The sequence below is a fragment of the Theropithecus gelada genome, chromosome 13 (assembly GCF_003255815.1).
Source record: "Theropithecus gelada isolate Dixy chromosome 13, Tgel_1.0, whole genome shotgun sequence".
NCBI lineage: Eukaryota > Metazoa > Chordata > Mammalia > Primates > Cercopithecidae > Theropithecus > Theropithecus gelada.
Genome location: NC_037681.1, coordinates 81,637,832 through 81,661,579, shown reverse-complemented (window position 1 = coordinate 81,661,579; position 23,748 = coordinate 81,637,832). Strand labels below are relative to the sequence as shown.

The window sequence follows — 23,748 nt, the reverse complement described above, 5'->3', positions numbered from 1 at the left end:
TTTTTTTTTTTTTTTTTTTGAGATGGCGTCTCCCTCTGTTGCCCAGGCTGCTGTACAGTGGCATGATCTCGGCTCACTGCAAGCTCTGCCTTGTGGGTTCACGTCATTCTCCTGCCTCAGCCTCCTGAGTAGCTGGGACTACAGATGCCCGCCACCACACCCGACTAATTTTTTTTTTGTATTTTTAGTACAGACGGGGTTTCACCGTGTTAGCCAGGATGGTCTCGATCTCCTGACCTCGTGATCTGCTAGCCTCAGCCTCCCAAAGTGGATAATTATAAGATATTTAAGGCAAAAAGATTATCAAAATTCTCACCAATTGTAGCTTATACAACATTCATGGAATAAAAACTTACTTGATCCATAAATTCAGCTCAGTTCCAATAAAAATCCCAGTAAGTCTTTTTATAAAGGACTAAGTGTAACAAGGGCAATTACAAAGAACAGCAATGTGTGGAAACTCTTTTTTTTTTTTTTTTTTTTGAGACGGAGTCTTGCTCTGTCCCCCTGGCTGGAGTGCAGTGGCGCGATCTCGGCTCACTGCAAGCTCCGCCTCCCGGGTTCCTGCCATTCTCCTGCCTCAGCCTCCCAAGTAGCTGGGACTACATCAAGACTTATAAAATTCTGTATTAAGATAGTGTGGTGCTAGTAGAAAGTCAGAAAGTGCCCAAAACAGAACTACATATTTAGGAAAACTTGGTATGATATAGATGGCATTATAAACTGAGAATAGACTACTCAATAAATGGTGCTGAGACAATTAGTTACCTATATGGACAAAAAATTAGATTCCCTACTTCACATTGATTTTTATACAAAGTTAGTTCCATGTGGATTAAATATATAAATGGGAAAACCAGAAGATTTAAAAGAAAACATACAGAAGAACCGTCCTGATCTAGGTAGACAGGATTTCTTGACCAAGACAAAAAGCACAAACAATAAAATACGACCGTTTTGGCAATATTAAAATCAAAAACATCTGTACAAAAAATTGAACATAAATATAGAGAAGCCACACAGTGAAAGATATTAGCAAAATGTAGTAACAAAAAAGGATTAGTATTAACAATACTCTTACAAATTGATAAGCAAAGATAAAGCCAACAGAAAATTGGGCAACAGAAAAAACAAAAACAGATATAAAAAATAATAAACATTAACATATAACTATATATAAAATATATATTACTGTTACATTGTTAAGTTTTAGATATAAAATGCATATAAATAGCACAAACCTAAGTACTAACGTTAAAAAACATTACTGGGTATGCGAAACACCAAATAAGGACAATAGTCACTACTACAAAGAAGAATGGGAGACTTTAACTTTTATTTTTAAAAATGCGACATAAATCTGGCAAATGTTAACATTTTTTAAAGTTGGGTAGTGAATAAACAGGTATTCTTACTCTCTGCTAGTCTCTGTGTTTAAAATATTTCATGATAAAGTGAGCAAATGGTTAATTTTACATAAAAAGAACTTTAACAGATGCAAAAAATAAAACCTCTTCTCATTCGACAAGCAGTCTAAATGGGGAAAAAAGAACCGAATCATAAAAAAGGTAGCAGATAATGTCACCGTGGCTTACCAGCCTAATTAAAGCTTATTACTTGTTATGTATATATCCTTATTAAACTAAGTAGTTACCGTGTTAATGCATTTTAGTGTTTAAATAAAATATTTCAGAACACAGCAGAAATACATTCCAATATGTTGGGGTTTTTACGCTTAGGAAAATCTACAATAGTAGTTGATTTGACATTTGAATCACCCCTATCTGAATTAAGATGTCCAGTACTACCAAACAAAAGCCACACGAGGCCATGAAACACTCCCAACTCTGCATGTTTTAGCCTTTTCAAAGTCCTAGAAACCAACTGATACTGATTAAAAACCAAACAAAAAACTATAGCTCTCAGAAAAATACATCATTTTGCACACAAAGGCCATCCATAGGCCTCAGATCTAGAACTCCTGCTTTAATGTTGCTTCTCCAATCTCAAACTGAAACATTGGCTGAGTTACGCTGGAAAAGAAGGCAAAGTGTTCGGGGCCTGAGTTCTAGTTGCGTAAAACCTTTCGGGCTTTCGGCAACTTCTCGAGAGGTTAACACCTTTAACGAGACTTTGTTCCCTACCGATGCCGTGGCTGGACAAATGCCTCTGTTAACTGCTACAGACCCAAAGTCTATGCTCTAAAGATAGTGAAGCCGTTCTGTCAAAGTGAAAACAGAAGGGGTAGGTAGGAAGCCGCCCCGCTTTCTTTCAAGCACAGAGACCCAGAGAGACGCCCAGGAGCTCCCGAAAAAAACGTTGATGCTTAAAAGTTGCCGGGGGTCAGAAACAGCTGTGAGACACTGAAAAATCCCCACTGGTAAGCGCCCCAACTCCACCTCGACCCCTACCCGCAAGGTTGGGGACTGGTTAAAAGAGGGGAGGGAATACCTCCCCCAACAACCGCTTCAACCGCCTTCGGCCAAGTCCCCGCTCGGGCCCACCAACCTCACAGCCTGAAGAATCCCACACTCACTGGAAAGTGGGGCCGGGTCCTGGTCCCGGTCCGGCTCCCGGAATTCTGCGGGTCTCCCAGGGTTTGGGGGGAGGTGGCGGCTGGGACGCCATCTCCTCCGCCTCCGCTCGGCTCCCGCTCCTAGCCCGGACTGTCCAGGCCAGCGTAGACCAGCACCTCGAGCGCAAGGCACAACGGGAAGAACACCGAGCAGTCCACCGCTCCCACCCTGGCAGTCAGAACAAGGCTTGAGTTACTTCGCCAGCTGAATCCATACAGCAAGAGGATGCTACTAATTTGTAGGAAGAAACACGTTCTTTGTATTTGCCCCAGAAAGAGCTCCTGTTCTAAATCTCAGGGTAAAGGCTCATCGATATTTCTGGCAGCGGCTACGACTTCCTAGACGTCAGAGTCCGACAGAGGCTTTTCTGGCAGTGGACCAGTAAGGCTGCGAGTAAAGCCCCAAGCACTTCTACAGTCGCGGGGGCGGTGGGGTGAGGTGGCAAAGTAGGCTATTTGACGGATTTCCCTACAAACAAGAAGGGAGAAGCTCACTTAGTCCTAGCGAGAACGGGCTGGTACTTTCGTTCAAAGCTCACGTTTCCTCGGGGAACAGAATTGCTAGACGCAATAGGTGCGTTGTCTTTAGTCTTCCCCGTTCCCTTCGAGGGCCGGAAGGGGTTAAATCTCAGGCTCCGGCGAGAAGGTGAGGCGGGTACGTATGAGGTGAAGGAGTGCAGACTGGGTGCAGAAGAGGTGTGGCGAGAGAGAGAGGTCATTTCTCTCCTGCTGGAGCGGCTTTGTTAGCAAAGGAGGGGTAAGTGGGAAGTTTGTTGCACCTGACCGAAGGGGGAAGGGCTTGCTTGGCCAAAACTGAGGCTTGAGGTTAGATCTCGGGATGAACTTTTCAAGAGTCCACAGTAGATTCCATAGCTGAATGTTTCAGAAGCCCAGTGAAGTGTGATCACCTTTTCCCCCGTAAATCCACACCCCCAGCCCCACGCCGCGGTACGAATGACACCCTTCGGTAGGGAAAGGAGTTTAAAAGATCTTAGGATATGAGACTCAGGCAGTTTTTTCTCACACCCTGCTCCTTTCCTCGTTTTCGATGACTAGTTTTTGTAATCGTCCAGGAGGTGAAAATAAAGTCCTTCCTCTCCTCCAGTAAGCCAGAGACTGGGCTAGTTATCCTTGGTCTGGGGAGGAGGGATTCAGTCCTCCTAGGGAGCCTGACACGTGAAAGGCGGCTGTGTAGCAACTTGTTAGCGTTGTTTCTATAAAACAAACACGTAAACGAAAAGCAAACATCTTGAGGGTAACCAACACTGGAAAACTTACATTGTGGGATGCCTTTTTCAGGGCTTGCTTTCAAACATAATCTAATATGGACAACCGATTTCTGATGTCTTATGAAATCCTGACATTTCATTACCTCACGATGAAACAATCAAATTTAAGGCGTAACGTGTTTTCTCCTTTTAATGTTGATAGATTGTTGGTAGGTGAAATTGAGAAGTTGACAGATTGTTAGTAGGTGAAAATGATGTTGAGAGGTTTGTAAATTCATAGCTCGTTTATTAACACACATTCAAAAGAGGTCTTTTTGTTTGTTTGGGGTCTATTTTTAGACCTCTTCAAATTACTCAGGACTGGAAGTTTTGTAATTCTCATCAATGAGGTTTGGGAACTTCTCAGAGCCAGGAGTTTGTAATGTGTCGTTTATTCGCTTTGCATGATACCTTTGTTCTTGTGAATTTATTGGAGAAATAAACATGGTCTTATAGCCATGGAAAATAAAATAAATTTTAATATAGCTATTTAAGTCTCTAGGGAAATCGTTAAGTGTCCTTTTAAAGTGCTTATTGATTTGCTTATTGGAAGAGGGTGTATTTGTGTTTCTTTTTGAGTTAAATGTTACTTCTGAATTAAGTAAAATTCTTAAGCTAAACTAATGGAGAAAAAATAACTTAGAATAACCGGTGAAACAGAAACAGTTTCTCTGTGTATGTAGTCAGAGATGCACTGTAAATGCTTATATTCAGCCCCTCACAGCGTCCAATCTTTTCTCTGCATCAAACTAGATTAAATGGACTGGGAAAAGGGATACAGATCACTAGTAAATAATAATGACTTGACCTTGACCACACAGGTTTTATTTATTTATTTATTTATTTATTTATTTATTTATTTATTTATTTTGAGATGGAGTCTCGGTCTTTCGCCCAGGCTGGAGTACAGTGGTGCGATCTTGGCTCACTGCAACCTCTGCCTCCTGGGTTCAGGCGATTCTCCTGCCTCAGCCTCTGGAGTAGCTGGGACTACAAGCACGTGCCACCATGCCTGGCTAATTTTTTGTATTTTTAGTAGAGATGGCATTTCATCGTGTTAACCAGGATGGTCTTGATCTCCGGACCTCATGATCCGCCTGCCATGGCCTCCCAAAGTGCTGGGCTTACTGCAACCTCCACCTACTGGGTTCAAGCGATTCTCCTGCCTCAGCCTCCCGAGTAGCAGGGATTAAAGGCACGTACCACCACACCTGGCTAATTTTTTATTTTAATAAAGATGGAGTTTCACCATGTTGGCCAGGCTGGTCTTGAACTCCAAACCTCAAGTGATATGCCTGCCTTGGCCTCCCAAAGTGCTGGGATTACAGGTGTGAGCCACTGGGCCTGGCCAGATCTTCATTGTTTAGAGGTTGTTTTCCACATATTCTGTCCTCTTTCTTGAAAATACCCTGGAGCCCAAATTCACTTAGGCAACCCTAAATACACGTTTCTCAATTCTGGTGTCTCAAAGTTGTCACCTAGTCAGCTTGTATGGTGTGTCCATACAAGCCTGATTTTTTTCTCCCTGCTGACTCACATATTCACCTGAATTAGAATTCAGCCAGATGCAATCTGTTTTTAGTCGTCCTGGCTGCTGAACTGATTTTTATGGTGAAGAGTTCTATGTAACTATATACCTGTCTTCCTCATTATTTTGTGCAAGAATCTTGGTAAGTGGCCCCAAACATTTAGCAACTTGCAAGTAAGTAGTAAGTTTTAGAGGTGTGGAAAACACAGACTAGAAGAATCACATCTTTATACTAAGCTGTTGGGAAGAGCTTCACCCTTCCACAAATTTTGAGCAAGTTCATTTGAATTATGAAACTGCACAAATTAAAAGATGCCACTGTGTTTCTATGACCACAGTTATAGCATGCCACAAGATTGCATGCAATGATTATTTTCTAAAATATTGGTAGTTGATCATTTTAAGGTAATATAGACTGTTTCACTAATTAGAAGATCTAGTTTTGCTGAACAAATTAGGTTGTTTGAATTTTTAGTACCCCTCCTTCCTGGTAACAGGAGACAGATTTGCCCTCATTCTCTATATAGTATTTTTTTGTGAGTTTATTTAAATTGCAAAAATTGGCAACTTAAGCAAACCGTTGCTCTCAAATACTATGTACTTAATTTGTTTTTGTTGGAGGTTTTTTTTGTTGTTGTTGTTTGTTTGTTTGTTTGAGATGGAGTTTTACTGTCATTGCCCAGGCTGGAGTGAAGTGGCACAATCTTGGCTCGTTGCAACCTCCGCCTCCCAGGGTTCAAGCGATTCTCTTGTCTCAGCCTCCTGAGTAGCTGGGAGTACAGGCACACGCCAACACACCTGCTAATAGTTTTTGTATTTTTAGTAGAGATGGGGCTTCACCATGTTGGCCAGGCTGGTCTCAAACTCCTGACCTCAGAAGATCCACCCACCTCAGCCTCCCAAAGTGCTGGGATTACAGGCATGAGCTACTGCACCTGACCAAATTTGAGTAATATTTTTAGATTTTATGACTGGCTTTGGGGAAAGGGAGTTCTGGTTTCTATGACTCACCTTGAGGAAGAGGGACAGTAGTTTTTCTATGGCTAGTCTGGGGAAGAATGAGACTGAGAGACAGGAGGGCAGAAGGTCAGAGAAAAAGTTTTGCTTCTGAGGCTGTTGCTGAGACCTTCATTTTGGGGTATGGCTTTCTAAGCCCCACCACCAGCAAACTCATTTTTAATTTCTTATAGGAAAAGTTTAATGAATTAACTTTGTACAATACTGAATGGTACAAAACAAAGAGCAAAATTTCACCCTGTACCTCTGTTTTCATTACCCTCTTCAGAAGCAACCATTCTTGATTATTTTTATTTCTTTTGATCAACTTAGTTATATTGATATATTTTATCATAATCCAGAATGCTAAACTAAATTTCTTAACAATTAGAAACCTTTACTGGATCCATTTTATAAACTTCAAGTTTGTATTTTATAATATGTGTATAATGAAAGGGGCTTGGTTAGAGAGTACACAATAGTGCTTTTCAAATGAAAGCTAGTTTTTATCCCTAAACATGATGACTTGTCTGTGACAGTAAAACGCAGAAGCTGATCATTAGTTTTACTTTTTTTCTTTCTAGTTATAATTATTCAGTATGTTCCCACTGACTGAGGAAAACAAGCATGTGGCCCAGTTGTTGCTCAGTACTGGTACTTGTCCAAGATGTATCTTCAGATTCTGTGGTGTGGATTTTCATGCACCTTACAAACTTCCATACAAGGTATTTTCTTCTTTTTTTTTCAAGTTAAGAGAAGGTTCTCTATATTTTACAATGAATGCCTGTACTTTTGAGAGCAGGTATATATTCATAACTCTTTTTTAAATTAAAAATCTATAATAAAATGAGTGATATTCTTAATTTTGGAATAGTCTCAGAAATGTAAGTTCCTTCTTAAGTGATTGTATCTAGGTATCTAACATTTAGTGTAATGGGATCTTTGTGGAGGAACTCCCTGGTGCATTTAACGTTTGTATAGATGTTTCCTAAAGGATATCTAAACACAATATCACAAAATATTGCTTCCTCCCAGGAGGGGCTAATATTCCTTACATGTCCTACTAAGTGGAAGCATTGTGGGTATGGTTGCCTTTTTCTGTTTTTTCCCATTTTCTATATTACTAGTGGTATTTATAAATAGGTATTTGGAATCCTTTAGAAATAAATGCTTATCATAATCATTATTACTGTTATTAATGACAAAAGTAATATACAGAGATCTTTGACATTTATGGTAATATACAGAGAGCTTTGACGTTTAATATAATACTTTTTGCATAAGATGTGTAACATTTATGAAATGTTTGATTCTAAAAGTGATATTCTTTTTAGAGGCAAATAGTAATAATACATATGTAAATATATACTTTATAAACAGTATGTATACAACATATACACACACAGTTTCTTGTAATTTAAAAAATTGTCCAGGAGTTAGTAGTATCAGTTATTTTTAAAATGTTGTTAGTTGTTTCTATTATTTTGGCAATAATAATACATAATATTCAATTATCATTACTATATGTCAAGTTCTCATATAATTCTCATAAACTGATTAGGTAAGTACATACTATGATTGTCTCTATTTTCAGATGAAGAAACTGAGATACAGAGAGGTTAAGCAACTTGCCCAAAGTTACACAGCTATTAAGTGAGCAAGCTAGGATTTGAGCAGTCTGACTGAATTCAAAACCTAGGATTTGGAGCTAGAAGACATGGATTTGAATCCCAGTTCCACCACTTTGCAGCTTCAGTTTACTCCTCTGTAAATGGGAATGATGATAATACCCACCTCACAGGACTTTAAGGGACGATACCTAATAAAGTATGTGGAAACACTTTGAAAACCAGAAATTGGCCGGGCGTGGTGGCTCACGCCTGTAATCCCAGCACTTTGGGAGGTCGAGGTGGGTAGATCATGAGGTCAGGGGTTCAAGACCAGCCTGGCCAAGACGGTAAAACCCTGTCTCTACTAAAAATACAAAAATTAGCTGGGCGCCGTGGCAGATGCCTGTAATCCCAGCTACTTGGGAGGCTGAGGCAGGAGAATCGCTTGAACTTGGGGGTCGGGGGTGCGGAGGTTGCAGTGAGCCGAGATTGTGCCACTGCACTCTAGCCTGGGTGACAGTGTGAGACTCCGTCTGAAAATTAAGAAAACAAAAACAAAAAACAAACCAGAAATGGTACTTTTGCTATGATGATTTAAATATGTGTATATTCATTTATACACAATATGACTGTAAAGTAATAAGACTGGTTTTGTGTAACCCTGCTTACACATTTTTTCAGATTATTATTCTATTATATGTTATTAGATTTTAAATTATATTAAACTATTATTCTATTATGTTATTAGATTATAAATTTATATTAAGAGACTGAGTGTTACCAACTTCTGTTTGTTTCATTTTATGTAAAGAAATATACAAGAATATTTGGACAAGTTTTTGGAAATGTTCTTAAATTTTGATCTGTTCTATTCATGTAGCTATGTATGTATATGCACATCTGTATATGCACTATGTTTTACCTATATTACGGATTTTAGGTAACAACAAACATTTGTGTGAGTCAAAATGTACCTGTATATGTATGTACGTATATTTATCTGTTAAAGCAGGAGAGCTAATTTCTCAATAAAGTGGATTTAAATTTGTTTGAGTGGAAGATTTTTTCCCTTTAGAGTCAGTAAATTGTCATCTGAATGAATTTGAAAAAGATACTTTTTCATCAATGGCATAAAAAACTTGTCTAAACAAAACGGGAAAATACTCTGAGTATTTAGATGAGAGGGATATCTGAATGAGAGAAATATGAGAATGGTTTCAAAGAAATGCAAGTTCTAATACAAGACAGAAATTAGGCAAACTAGAATATAGTAGAGCATGTCTTTCAATTAATATATGGAAATAGTTTATAATCATATGCTAACTTTCAGCATTGTCAGCATTTGTGTACTTTTCTTAGTAAATTTTCTCCAAATTATTTTTACTTATTAGACTACCTCTAATGATCAGATTTCATATTAAATAAATATTATACTTGTGAGCTCTTAGTAATTGTGAGGTTATTAAATAACCTAGCAAGGATGGAAATTCAGTTTGTATTTTTATATGTTAATCATTAGAACTGAAGTTTGTTTTTACTGAAATTAGCAAGTGAATGACTCACAACAGAATTACAAATTAACAAATTTGTAATGGAGCCTTTCTCCCTCAGATTTATGACTTTTGCTTCACTGATATATGGAACTCTTTTGAAAAAGTATTCCCACATATATAATAGAGATAGGTAATTCTCTTTTAAATTCCATAAAAACCAATGCTGGCTAATAAAATAACTGGATTGCTTCAGAATTGATATGTCAACATTGTAAAATCTGTGATATGTCCTAATTTTCACTCGTATTTTCTTGTTTCATCTTACCTAGAAAGCCTTAAGGACATTGTCAGTGGGTCATTACTTTTTCTTTCATTAACTTTCCAGGAGTTGCTCAATGAACTACAGAAATTTCTGGAAACTGAAAAAGATGAATTAATTTTGGAAGTTATGAACCCACGTCCCAAGAAAATTCGACTGCAAGAACTGGAAGATAGTATTGATAATCTAAGTCAAAATGGAGAGGGAAGGATCTCTGTTAGTCAAGATGGAAGCATTGCTTCCAAGAACTCAAATTTAAATGTATGTAATGTATGCCTAGGAATTCTTCAAGAATTCTGTGAGAAAGATTTCGTTAAAAAGGTAAATAACCTGTTTTTCATTATAGGTGCAATTATGTAGAGATTTTCAGTCTTAAGAACAAGAATTCTTTTTTCTTTCCTTTTTTGGAGATAGGACAATTCTTTTTTCTTTTCTTTTTTGGGTTTTATTCTATTGCCTAGGCTGAAGTGCAGTGGTACAATCACAGCTCACTGCAGCCCCTAACTCCTGGGACTCAAGCAATCCTCCTACATCAGCCTTCTGAGTAACTAGGACTATAGGCACGTACCACCATGCCCACCTAATTTTTTTTTCTTTTTTTTTTGAGATGGAGTTTTGCTCTTGTTGTCCAGGCCATAGTGCAATGACGCGATCTTGGCTCATCGCAACCTCCACTTCCCAGGTTCAAGTGATTGTCCTGCCTCAGCCTCCCAAGTAGCTGGTATTACAGGCATACGCGACCATGCCTGGCTAATTTTGTATTTTTAGTAGAGACAAGGTTTCTCCATGTTGGTCAGGCTGGTCTCAAACTCCCAACCTCAGATGATCTGCCTGCCTTGGCCTCCCAAAGTGCTGGGATTACAGACATGAGCCACTGCGCCTGGCCCTAATTTTTAAATCTTTTTGTAGAGGTAGGGTCTCCCTATGTTACTGTGCTGGTCTTGAACAACTGGCCTCCAGTCATCCTCCTGCCTTGGCCTCTCAAAGTACTGGGATTACAGGTGTGAGTCACTGCACCCGGCCAAGGCCAAGAATTCTATTTTTTTTTTTTTTTTTTGAGACGGAGTCTCGCTCTGTTGCTCAGGCTGGAGCGCAATGAATGGCGTGATCTCGGCTCAGTGTAAGCTCTGCCTCTTGTGTCCACACCATTCTCCTACCTCAGCCTCCCTAGTAACTGGCACTACAGGCACCCAACACCACGCCCGGCTAATTTTTAGTATTTTCAGTAGAGACAGGGTTTTACCGTGTTAGCCAGGATGGTCTCGATCTCTTGACCTCGTGATCTGCCCACCTTGGCCCAAAGTGCTGGGATTACAGGCGCAGGCGTGAGCCACCGCACCCGGCCGAGTTCTTTTTTTTTTTTCGAGACAGAGTTTCACTCTTGTCACCCAGGCTGGAGTGCAGTGGTGCAGTCTCAGCTCACTACAACCTCCACCTCCCAGGTTCAAATGATTCTCTTGCCTCAGCCTCCTGAGTAGCTGGGATTACAGGCATGTGCTGCCACGCCCAGCCAATTTTTGTATTTTTAGTAGAGACGGGGTTTCACCATGTGGGCCTGACCTCAGGTCTCAAACTCCTGACCTCAGGTCATCTGCCTGACTTGGCCTCCCAAAATGTTGGGATTATAGGCATGAGCCATCGCGCCCGACCTTCTGGTTTTTGTTTTTGTTTTTGTTTTGAGACAGGGTCTCACTGTGTCACCCAGGCTGGAGTGCAGTGGCATGATATCGGCTCATTGCAACCTCCACCTCCGGGCTCAGGTGATCCTCATACCTTAGCCTCCCAAGTAGCTGGGACTACAGGTGTATGCCACCATGCCCCAGTACAAGAATTTTTATATTGAAAGGAACACTGCCATTCATTTCAACTTTTTTTTTCACACAATTGGATCATTAAAATATTTTCTTAATGTTTTTTAAAAAAACCAAAACCTACGATTCTCAAATTACTTTTTAATTGACATATCTGAAAATTAATAAAATGTATATCCATGTGTTTCAGTCATAAGTGCTATTTAATTGAAGAAAAATGTAGCAGTTTGTTTTCATTTTGCTGTTTAACATAGCTGAATTACAGAAAAGTTCATTTCTAGTTATACTTATTATTGTCCCGAAAAGACAGGTGGCACAGCCCTGTAGAAGGTAAATGATTGAATGTGGGACTGCCTTTTGTTTGTTTTTTTCTGTCAAGAGTGCTATATTTGGGTTTGTTTTGTTTGAAAGTTATGGGGTGACCTAATAGAAAGCTATTTTGACACTTAACAGTTCATTCTGCAGATGTTATTCCTGGCTGTTTTGGTTCTTTGTAGTATTAGTCTTCAGGGTCATAGTTAGGCAATATTTAATCTCAAGATATTTGTGAGTGTTCCACTGTCAAATGTGAAAGTTTGGAAGTTTTGCCATGTCATCTCCTGGACCAGAAATTCATGTTATTAAGATTAGAGTAAGTAATATTTTCAGCAATTCCTGGGAATTTACGTAATTGTAATGCTTTTTTAGGTGTGCCAAAAGGTTGAAGCCTCTGGGTTTGAATTCACCAGCTTGGTATTTTCAGTCTCCTTCCCACCACAACTATCTGTAAGAGAGGTAAGGTCATTTGCATGCATAAAACTATATGTGATGTGCATGCTAGGAATTTCTCAAAAAATGGGAATGTAGAAATATTCCTTACTCTATTATATTTTTTACATTTTGTGTACTTATTGAATGATTGAAGCAATTTATAGCTGCTTAATAAATACTTGTTGAGTGAGTGAATGACAAAAGGAATTAGTTTTGTTCCTAGGACAGCCATCTTTTTTAAAGTCCCTCAATCGGTTGCAGACATTCATTATTAGCTCCATGTGAGGCATGATGGTCAGAGAAAGACATTTGACTAGATTTCCAGAGATCTTTTGAGGTGGATATGTGCATTTTAGAATAGTCCTAGAATAGAGTCGTTTCAATTATGATGAGCCTTATTCTCTCTGGAGTAAAATATAAAAAGATGGCGTATCTTCCAGTCAATGATAAAAGGGAGAGAATTGGCCTCATTTTTAAAAACTGTTTTCTTTGTTAATTGAAAAAAAATTCATTGCTGTATTATTCTTATGTGTCAAAACTGACATGACAACATAACATTTTGCTAATATTGTTAAATGAAGTATAGTGAGAAACTTCTGTAATCTTAAATTACAACCATGGGTTCTAAGCATATTCGTTTATATTTATGAGATGTCTTTCCCCTAAGAAACCTACGGTATCACCAGAACATTACATCGTAAACCCTCACTTTCTTTGGGTGAGCATGTTTATTAGCCCTAAATAAGCTGAAGATCGTTGAAGCTGGATAGAATGATAAAGAAGAGCCAGGAAGTGAAAAAGGGTAGGATGATTTTATATAGTATCTGTGTTGCTGACAAGATAACTGAGCAAATGGAAGAATAAAGATGATGATGATGATGATATACTGGGTTTATAAACACTTAATTTTCTAGTCAATCATCAAAGCATTTCTCACTGATGTGTCATCTTCTGGTCCAATTTTGGTACAGAGAAACAGACTTCCAAAAGCTAAGCGACTCTCACTTTAGTGAGAGTTTTGAGAAACAAATAGGAATAAGAAGTATATTTTCTGAATGTGGTTATATATCTTACCATCAAACCCTTCCTCTCAAAGCTTATATTTATATATTTCCATAACCCTCAGAACCTGTGAATCAAAGTTTATATTTTTACACTAAGATTCATATTATCCATTTTATCACTTATTTGATGATTTTAACAATATTAGCTTAACGTTACTATTTATAAGGTATTTCTATTCCATATTAGAAACAGAAGATACTGTTTTTGTTTGTTTGTGTTTTTGTGATGGAGTTTCACTCTTGTTGCCCAGGCTGGAGTACAATGGCGCCCTCTCGGCTCACTGCAACCTCTGCCTCCCGGGTTCAAGTGATTCTCCTGCCTCAGGCTCCCAAGTAGCTGGGCTTACGGGCATGCGTCACCACGCCAGCTAATTTTTTTGTATTTTTAGTGGAGACGGGGTTTCTCCACGTTGATCAGGCTGGTCTCGGACACCTGACCTCAGATGATCCGCCCGCCTCAGCTTCCCAAAGTGCTGGGATTACAGGCGTGAGCCACCGTGCTTGGCCAGAAGATACTGTTTTTAAAAATAGAATTATTCTGCTTAAACTCTACTTTTCATAACTGATTTTAACCAGAAAACTATTTAGTAGAAATATGTAACTGTTCTAATTATTGAAGAATTAATGTTTCCATAGTTTAATGTGCTATGTTTTATTGTTTTATTTGTAGTAATGAGTAATGTATTTTTACCCATTCATTTCCTAAGAATAATAGTTCAAGTAATTACAGTTTTATATGCAGTATACTCTTTTCACATCCCAGGTTTCTTCAGAAAATTATGTTTGTGGTTCAGTTCATTATTTTCTGTTATTATTGTGTTACTTTCTTTTTTTTTTTTTTCTTTTGAGACAGAGTCTCGCTCTGTCACCCAGTCTAGAGTACAGTGGCATGATCTCGGCTCACTGCAAGCTCCGCCTTCTGGGTTTACGCCATTCTCCTGCCTCAGCCTCCCGAGTAGCTGGGACTACAGGCACCCGCCACCATGCCCAGCTAATTTTTTGTATTTTTTAGTAGAAATGGGGTTTCACCGTGTTAACCAGGATGGTCTTGATCGTCTGACCTCGTGATCTGCTGGCCTTGGCCTCCCAGAGTGCTGGGATTACAGGCGTGAGCCACCGCGCCTGGCCATATGTTACATTCTTTTATTGCCATCTTTTATTACTTCTTTGGAATTGAGATATGCTGTGCAAGCCAGGCTGTATATAAATTGCTTTTTAAACCACTTATTTGTTACGCATCTCAATTTGAACTAGTTACACATATCTTCAGAATATTCTGCATTTTGAATATAAATTCTGTGATTTCTCTAGTGCCATGTTCTACATTATGGCTTTCAACTTAGACCTTGTAAATATCTCTACCTTAGAACTTCTTTGTCTGTTTGTAGAACAAACATCAATATACTATCCATAAAATTGATGTATGTCAATTATCTCATAATTCACACTAGAATATACAATTGAGTCCATTTGAATGATTTAGTTTTTTCCACTTCTAAGAAGTAGATGATCACAGATCTATTTAAAGCAACAATATTTTATCAATATGGTGGTATTTATTATATTCCTGCTTACAAAAGAAATAAGGGGTGGCCTCAAGTAAAGTTATTTTTTTTTTAATTAAACGGCCAGTCGCAGTAGCTCATGCCTATAATCCCAGCACTTTGGGAGGCTGAGGTGGGAGGATCTCTTGAGTTCAGTTCAAGACCAACCTGGGCAACACAGTGAGAGTCTGTCTCTACAAAAAAATTTAAAAATTAGCTAGGTGTGGTGATGCATATCTGTAGTCCCAGCTATCCTGGAGGGCAACGTGGGAGGCTTGCTTGGGCCTGGGGGGTTGAAGCTGCATTGAGCCATGATCACACCACTGTACTCTAGCCTGGGTGACAGAGCGAGGCCCTGTCTCAAAAAAAAAAATTAAGCAATAAAATTTGCATTAACGCATCTATATTCCTGGTTATACTAATCCTTTTCTGATTATAGCATTTTTTTTTTTTTTTTTTTGAGACAAGGTCTTGTTCTGTCAGCCAGGCTGGAGTGCAGTGGTGCAGTCTTGGCCCACTGCAGCCTCCGCCTCCCGAGTTCAAGCCATTTTCCTGCCTCAGCCTCACAAGTAGCTGGCATTACAGGCATGTGCCACCACACCCAACTAATTTCTGTATGGGGTTTCACCATGTTGGTCAGGCTGGTCTCGACCTCCTGATCTCAAGTGATCCACTTGTCTCGGCCTCCCAAAGTTCTGGGATTACAGGTGTGAGCCACCTCTCCTGGCCCCAGTAGTTATTATTTATCATCATTATAAAAGCATTAATTTAAAAGCTTAGAAAGAAAAGTCTGTATTTTTATTCATAGTATAATAATCATTTTCCACTGAGTTCGGGAGAATATGGAAGCAGGATGGAGTATATGTCCGAAATGTGTTTTCTTAGAAGGAACTAGCTAATCAACCAGAACAGTTTTAAACTGAATACTACTAAAGAGGAGAAGCATAAGCAGAATTTGAGATTATAAGAGAGTAATAAATACCTTACGACTGTCATGGTGACTTTCTGGGTTTGGTCTTATCATTTGAATGTAATAATGGAAGGATAAATCCTTCTTATTAGGCTCAGATTTGTTAAGGGGAAAGATGTAATAGCGTGATATGGCAAGAAATTATGTACCTGCACTGAGATTTGAGTTCCTGAGAGTGATCTCACGGTGGTACCTGTGGTCCCAGCTACTGGGGAGACTGAGGTGGGAGGATCACTGTAGCCCAGGAGGCGGAGGTTGCAGTGAGCTGCGATTGTACCACTGCACTCCCACTCCAGCGTGGAACAAAGTAAGATCCTGTCTCAAAAAACAAAACACAACACAACAAAACAAAATAGGATAGATAGAGTAGTAGAAGTATACTGTATAATATCTGGCCAAGGGGAGGATTGATTAATTGCAGATACAAAATAGTCACAAAGGCTAATGAATACAGTGGTGTGAGGGACTCTCAGTGTCTGGGTACATGATGGAAATCATGTTTAACTAAAAGTGTGTTATCTGACAACTTTTGGATTGGAACTGTTTCTTTTCCTAAAGTAGTGGTTCTCTAACATGCATGAGACTCACTTGGAGAGTTTCCCAGGCCCCATTCCCAGAGATGCTAATACAGTAGGTCAGGTGAGACTCATGAATTTGCATTTCTAACAAGCTCATAGGTAATGCTGGTGCTATTACAACAACACTCTGAGAACCATTTTCCTAAAGGATGGTGGGGCAACTAATCTAGTCCTAAATGAAAAATTGGTAGCCTTTTAAATTTGTATTCCTGAAGGATGGGAAGAAGAGGCATTAGTAGAATATATCCTAAGCTTCTGATAGGTGTATTTCAAACACTACAAAGAAAAGGCAAAGAAAAATGGCATAGGATTCTGCGCTGGAAGATAAAAGGATTGAGAGCATCAAACAAAGTGCAATTCACATTTTAATTCAAACCAAACTATCTCAATGAATAAAAAAAAGGTTGGGGGAAAATACATCTCAGTGAAGAAGAAATAGGGATCTCTTTCTGTCTCTACCTCTGTTTTTACACAAAGGCTTGTATTTAGATATATTTATTTGACATTTTAGTTTGGCCTATGAACCCCTGTGTACCTGTCATCCAACTCCAACAGTTAAATTTTTTGCCAATCTGGGATCAATTTCAAAAGAAGTACAGGAAAGGTCAAGTCAAATTAATGCAAATGAAAGAGGATGACTTGGCTGGGTGTTGGCTCATGCCTATAATCCCAGCACTTTGGGAGGCTGAGGTGGGTGGATCACCTGAGGTCAGGAGTTCGAGACCAGCCTAGCCAACATAGTAAAATCCCGTCTCTACTAAAAATACAAAAATTAGCCGGGTGTGGTGGTGTGCACCTGTAGTCCCAGCTATTCAGGAGGCTGAGGCAGGATAATCATTTGAACCTGGGAGGCAGAGGCTGCAGTGAGCCGAGATTGTGCCACTGTACTCTATCCTGGGGAGACTACATCTCAAAACAAAAAAACAAAAAAACAAAAAAAAAAAAAAAAGAAAGAGGTGGCTTATGGCTTATGTCTATAAGAACAGCAACCAGAAAACTGAAGCCACTAATGAATAGAAGCTTTCAAGAATTGCTAAGGAAGATTTGTGGACTTAAAGTTATGTTCAGAGCAAGAAAAAGATGAAAAGGATGGATAGATCTGCTATTTGGAACTGATATAGATAAAGCAGGACTCTGAAAAATCCTGTTTTGCTTTTGTGCTTTATGTCAAGGAAAATGATCTTCCTGCCAAAAAGAGGTAGACTGGTCATTGGTAAGGGAGAATGAATGCTCCACATGGTGAAGCGTTTCAAAATGGGTTCAGGTGTTTAGACCTGGGTGCATTACATTCCAGTATAGCTTCAGAAAGAACTTGCAGCTGTTCCTGATTTTTGAGGGCTTTTAACCCATTTATGCTGGAGGTTGCAAATTTTTTTGGTGAAAAATCAGACCTTGGCGATGACCTTGAGCAGTAGGATATAAATATCTCCCACAAGCTTAGCGTTCTAATAATGGAACACTAGGGAAATGGGTTAAAAATAGCAGATTTTACAAATGACTGGAGACAGATAAAGGCAGTTGCAATTTTCCAAAGGGGAAGAAAGTTGGCCACAGAGGTCAGGATAAGAGGGAGATGTGATTATAAAATAATAGTAAGAGAGATGTAACATTTATTCTGAAGCTGGAGGAAGGGAGCCATGAGCCAAGGAATGCAGATGTTCTTTTGAAGCTAGAAAAGCCTAGGAAACAGATTTATTACTTACAGCCTCCAGAAGGGAACACAGCCCTGCTGGCACCTTGATTTTAACCCAGTGAGACCTGTGTCAGACCTGGGACCTAAAGATAATAAATTGGTGGTGTTTTAAACCACTAAATTTGTGATAACTTGTTATAGAAGCAGTAGAAAATGAATGCACATTTAGAGGATTTAGTGCATTCAGGTGGTGGGGCCATCTGAAACCTGGTCACAGGATCCACTGCTGAAGGAGCTTGGGTTATTTAATTTGGAGAATAGATGATGCAGTGGGATGAGTTTGCTTTCCTTAAATATTTGAGGGGCTTCCTTATAAAAGAGGAATTAGATTGCTGCAAGAATAGAATCAAGAGCTATTAAGAATTAAGAATTATCCAGAACAGGATAGATTGTTTCCAGAGACTTCCCGTCACTAGGGTGTTTAAGCCAAGGCTGGAAAATACGATTGTCCCTTGATAGCCATAGGGGGTTGGTTCCAGGACCCCCGAGCCCCTCACAGATATCAAAATCCACAGATGCTTAAGTTTCTCATATAAAATGGTATACAATTTGCATATAACTTACACACATCCTCTTACATACTTTAAATCATCTCAAGATTACTTATATAATACAATGTGGGGCCGGGCGCAGTGGCTCACGACTGTAATCCCAGCACTTTGGGAGGCTGAGGTGGGCAGATCACGAGGTCAGGAGATCGAGACCATCCTGGCTAACATGGTGAAACCCCATCTCTATTAAAAATATAAAACGAAATTAGCTGGGCGTGGTGGCAGGTGCCTGTAGTCCCAGCTACTCGGGAGGCTGAGGCAGGAGAATGGCATGAACCTGGGAGGTGGAGCTTGCAGTGAGCCGGGATTGCACCACTGCATTCCAGCCTGGGCGACAGAGCGAGACTCCATCTCAACAACAACAACAACAACAAATAATAATAATAATACAATGTGGGTGCTATGTAAATAGTCGTTATGCTACATTATTTGGGGAATAATCACAGGAAAAAGTCTGTACCTGTTCAGTACAGATCCTTTTTTCCCCCAAATGTTTTCTATCCAGGATTGATTGAATCCGTAGATGCAGGATCCATAGATACAGAGTGCCAATGTACTTGGCCAAGATACATAGAAAGTGTGCACTATATAGTTGGTTAGACTAGAGATCTTAAGCCTTTTCAACTCTAAGATTCTGTATAGTTTTAACAAAAATACTTATTACAGTGTTTATGTATTTGAGACGGGGTCTCACTCTGTCACCCAGGCTGGAGTGCAGTGGTATGATCACAGCTCACTGCAGCCTTGACCTCTTAGGTTCAAGTGATCCTCCCGCCTAACCTTCCTGAGTAACTGAGACCACAGGTGCATGCCACTATGCCCAGCTAACTTATTTTTTATTTTTTTAGAGATGGGGTCTCCCTATGTTGCCAAGGCTGGTCTTGAACTCCTGGGCTCAAGTGATCCTTCTGGTGTGGCCTCCCAAAGTGCTAGTGTTACAGGCCACTGCACCTGGCCCCGTAGTGGTTATTTTATATTCATAATTGATTCCTCTAAACTTCTGCATCATAATGCCACACAAAAACTATAGAATGAATGTCTCAGACATATGCTAATATTAGGTTAAATTTGTATTTATGGGAAAAGATTCCATTAAGTCCTTTTAAAAGCTGAATGCTTTTCAGTTTTATTAGGGTCATCTTTACTAGTTGAGTCCAGTAGAGGGCAATATTGTACTATCACTTTGGTTTATTGGTCCCTTTTCATGGGTAGGGTATGGGAAACAGTTTGCTTAGTCCATTGACTTTAAATGTATATATTGTCTTTTAAGTGTTACTTGGATGAAACACTTCTCAATATGCAACTTGATATGGTTGGAGTTTTGTCAGATCAAAACCTTTTTCCTATCGTTTATTATACTTTATAATTTCATACTTTGCAGTAAGTACTACAAATTATACACGACCCTAGAAAATTAGCTAAGAATAAAAGCAGTACCATTTCTACCCATCCAAGTACTAACCAGGCCCGACTCTGTTTAGCTTTTGAGATCATGCGAGATCAGGCACATTCAGGGTGGTATGGCCACAGACGGCAGTACAATTTCTGTAGCAGCATTTTTTTATTTTAAGAAATTGTCTTCTTTCTTTTTTTTTGAGATGAAATCTCACTGTCACCCAGACTGGAGTGCAGTGGCGTGATCTCGGCTCACCGAAACCTCCGCCTCCCAGGTTCAAGCGATTCTCCTGCTTCAGCCTCCCTGAGTAGCTGGGACTACAGGCATGTGCCACCACGCCTGGCTAATTTTTGTATTTTTAGTAGAGACGAGGTTTCATCTTGTTGGCCAGGCTGGTCTTGAACTCCTGACAGGTGATACATCTGCCTCGGCCTCCCAAAGTGCTGGAATTACAGGCATAAGCCACTGTGCCTGCCTGAAATTCTTTTTAAATTCTGAAAAATGGATATTCAAATGGCTTTGGATTTTTACTTAAATCTGTGGATTCTTAACTAATTTAGGATTATTGATCTCATTCAGAATCTGAAGAAAGCAGTGAATTCCTTTGTTCTAAAAATGCACATACTAAAAATTTTGTATGTATTTACAGAGGCTTCTTAAACTCTCAGGCCATTAGTCCTAGAATCTTTTTTAATTGGTAATTTCCCTTCTATTATTGATTGATGTTCTTTTTCTAAAGGACTATATTTTTTCTAATTATGTTTAGCTCATAAATAGAATGTGACAAAATTCTCTTAACTTCAAGTATAGAGAGCTATATATATATATTGTGTGTGCAGGCATGAGCTGGCTGTCTTTGTTCATTAACTCAACTTTTCTGATTTAGCATGTGTATTTTCTGCTTTTTGTCCATTTGTGCATGGCTTCTCCATTTTTATTTTGTATGACAGGCACTCTTCCTAAATCTGTGTATGTTCTCTTTCACCTAACATTTAAGACCAACCCTAGGTCCACTTCATTCAATAAACGTTTTCTGAGCTTACTAAGGAGTTTTTAGAATTTATAGCTCCTATTTTGGTTAGATTAGTTTAGAACTCCCTTCAATTACTATATGGTCCACTTATCCATGCAAAGCAAGTTTGATTCCTCTAAACTTCTACAGCATAATGCCACACAAAACTACTATAGAATGAATGTCCCAGACGTATGCTAATATTAGGCCAAACTTGCATTTATGGGAAAAGAGAGAACATTCCACTAAGTCCTTTTTTTTTTTTTTTTTGAGACGGAGTCTCGCTCTGTCCCCAGGCTGGAGTGCAATGCCGCGATCTCGGCTCACTGCAATCTCCGCCTCCTGGGTTCACGCCATTCTCCTGCCTCAGCCTCCTGAGTAGCTGGGACTACAGGCGCCCGCCACCACGCCCGGCTAATTTTTTGTATTTTTAGTAGAGACAGGGTTTCACCATGTTAGCCAGAATGATCTCGATCTCCTGACCTCGTGATCCACCTGCCTCAGCCTCCCAAAGTGCTGGGAGTACAGGCGTGAGCCACCGCGCGCAGCCCCACTAAGTCCTTTTAAAAGTTAAATGCTTTTGAGTCTTAGTTCTTTTAGGGACTGCCCCTTAAGGATCTTTCAATAGACTTTTCATGAGTGGGTTGGGAAGTGTATAGTAACCTTGCTAGTTTTAGGTACGCAGGCTGCCACTTTTAAAACCATTAACAGGAAATGAGTGTGTTCATGCAGCAATCCACCCTATCTTATGAAAGGTAACTCCAAGAACTTGCTTCTGTGAATATAACATTGGTGTATGAAAGTCTGCGTTATTATAATCATGGAATCATAGATGTATATGAGACCTTGGTGATCGACTAGAACAGGACTCCCCAGCTTTTTATGGCACTTATTGAAAAAGTCAATGTATATATGGTTGTGATTTGTCAGAGTCTCAGCCAGGCTACCACCCAAGTGTAAACCTGTTTATACCTATTGGGAATGTCTGATTGAGAGTCCAGGAGTTTCCAACCTTTGTGTATAAGGGATCCCCCTTTAATATCTGAGAGTTAATGGGTAGTATCTGTAGATTGGAAAGAAGATATGCTATGCTTGGGTAATTTTTTTCAGCTTCACAGATTGAGACCACTTCAGTAGTCATCACACTCATCCTTACTTAAAGAGGAGAAAACCAGGGCTTGTAGAGGTTATGTGATTTGCCCAATGTGTCCCATTTATTGGAATCTGGATATGCCTCCCTGCTTCATGCTGCTGTTGCTTTTTAAGTTTTTTTTTTTTTTTTTTAAACCACACCATCTCTACATCTTGCATATTTTCGTATGTTTTATTTACCTGACTACCTTGGTTCCATGGGTATTACCTTTTCTTAACTACACACCCTATTAAGCCATACACTCATGAACATCACTAAAGGTCAGAGGATCACCAGAGTGATGAATCCAGGCAGAGCTGCTGTGTTTAGGAGAACGTAAGACTAGACATGGGTGCAGGTTTAGTACTCTGTTATGTGATACATCACTAGGATGTGTTCTGAGGGAGAAAGAATGAGTGACATGTGATTAGTCAAGGTCTATATAGAACCCAAGCCCTGGTTGGCGTGTATAATCAGAAGTCCAACTATCAAAGAGTCAAAGCAGATACTGAAGAGATCTAATAGCTCATTATTGGGGTACTGGCACAAGAAGCCCAATAGATAAAGCACCCAATCCCTGAGGTCACTGTGGCATGCAGCAAGGAGGAACAAATCACATTCCTGTGAGTAGGAAGCCATAGTCAAGCAGGTCTAGAAGCAAGCCTCATTCTAAAGACCACCACAATAATATAATGTATATTGGATTCAGGATTGCAGTTGGAGATTATTCAGACATATATTTAAATGCTTAAAGATGCATCTCTTTATGGCATTGCCTTTTCCTTGACCTGAACCCAGCTAAGTATAATGGAGGAGGAGGCAAGGAAGAAAAGAAGTTGCTGTGGCTCATCTATCAGTGTAGGTAATTGAGGGAGACCAGATGCATTAAGAACATGAGGTAGCCTCAAATATTTGAAGTTTCTTTTAAAAATTTGTATGGTCTTATTCTTGTGAATTGTCACATTTGGCATCTTTAAAATTTACAGTAAGAAATGGTAATATAGCAGAATAAAAAAGAATACAAGATGAAACACATCCTTTTTCTTTAAAATGCTTTCCCTGTGAAATGGAACATATTAGCACATTGCTACCTTCTAACTGTAGAGATCATTATTAAACTATTTTTCCTCCATTAATTTTTAGGACCGTGTGGCTTAGTAGATTAAGTTGCTGAAAAAGGGAACTTCTAGTTTAGACTCTTGCCTAGTTCAGGTCTAGGTTTTTCTTGTTGCATAGAATTGTCCTTTTTTCTGATACCACCACTGTGTTTTATACCTAGTAATTCTAGCTTACTAAGATATGATTGTTTTTGAAAAATTATTCATAAAAATAACAAATATATGTGTATGTATGCGTATGTATATAAAGCAATTGTTTATATGTAAAACAGCCACACCACCATAATGTGTAGTTATTTTTTAGGAGCAGCAAGATAAAACCCCTTTCTTAGGAAAACAA

At 39.3% G+C, this 23,748-nt stretch overlaps 2 protein-coding genes across 5 annotated transcripts in view; one reads left to right on the top strand and one right to left on the bottom strand.

The window, feature by feature from the left end:
* Positions 1 to 2,930, bottom strand: part of PEX13 (peroxisomal biogenesis factor 13) — a 37,359-nt gene extending 34,429 nt beyond the window's left edge. Inside the window, exon 1 of the mRNA XM_025354556.1 lies at positions 2,537 to 2,930. Coding sequence (XP_025210341.1) covers positions 2,537 to 2,628 — 92 coding nt within the window. The 5' untranslated portion in view covers positions 2,629 to 2,930. The remainder of the gene's footprint in view (positions 1 to 2,536) is intronic.
* PUS10 (pseudouridylate synthase 10) overlaps positions 2,128 to 23,748 on the top strand; it is an 85,774-nt gene continuing 64,153 nt past the window's right edge. For 2 of the 4 annotated variants that reach the window (XM_025354555.1, XM_025354551.1), the window contains exons 1-4: positions 2,128 to 2,380; positions 6,952 to 7,092; positions 9,856 to 10,110; positions 12,288 to 12,374. Coding sequence is in view for 3 of the 4 variants with exons in the window: in XM_025354551.1 (XP_025210336.1) it covers positions 6,967 to 7,092; positions 9,856 to 10,110; positions 12,288 to 12,374 (468 nt within the window). In the remaining variant the exon portion in view is untranslated. Of the gene's footprint in view, positions 2,381 to 2,956; positions 3,150 to 3,172; positions 3,231 to 6,951; positions 7,093 to 9,855; positions 10,111 to 12,287; positions 12,375 to 23,748 lie in introns of those variants that run through there. The other 2 variants (XM_025354554.1, XM_025354552.1) reach the window with 2 other exon arrangements.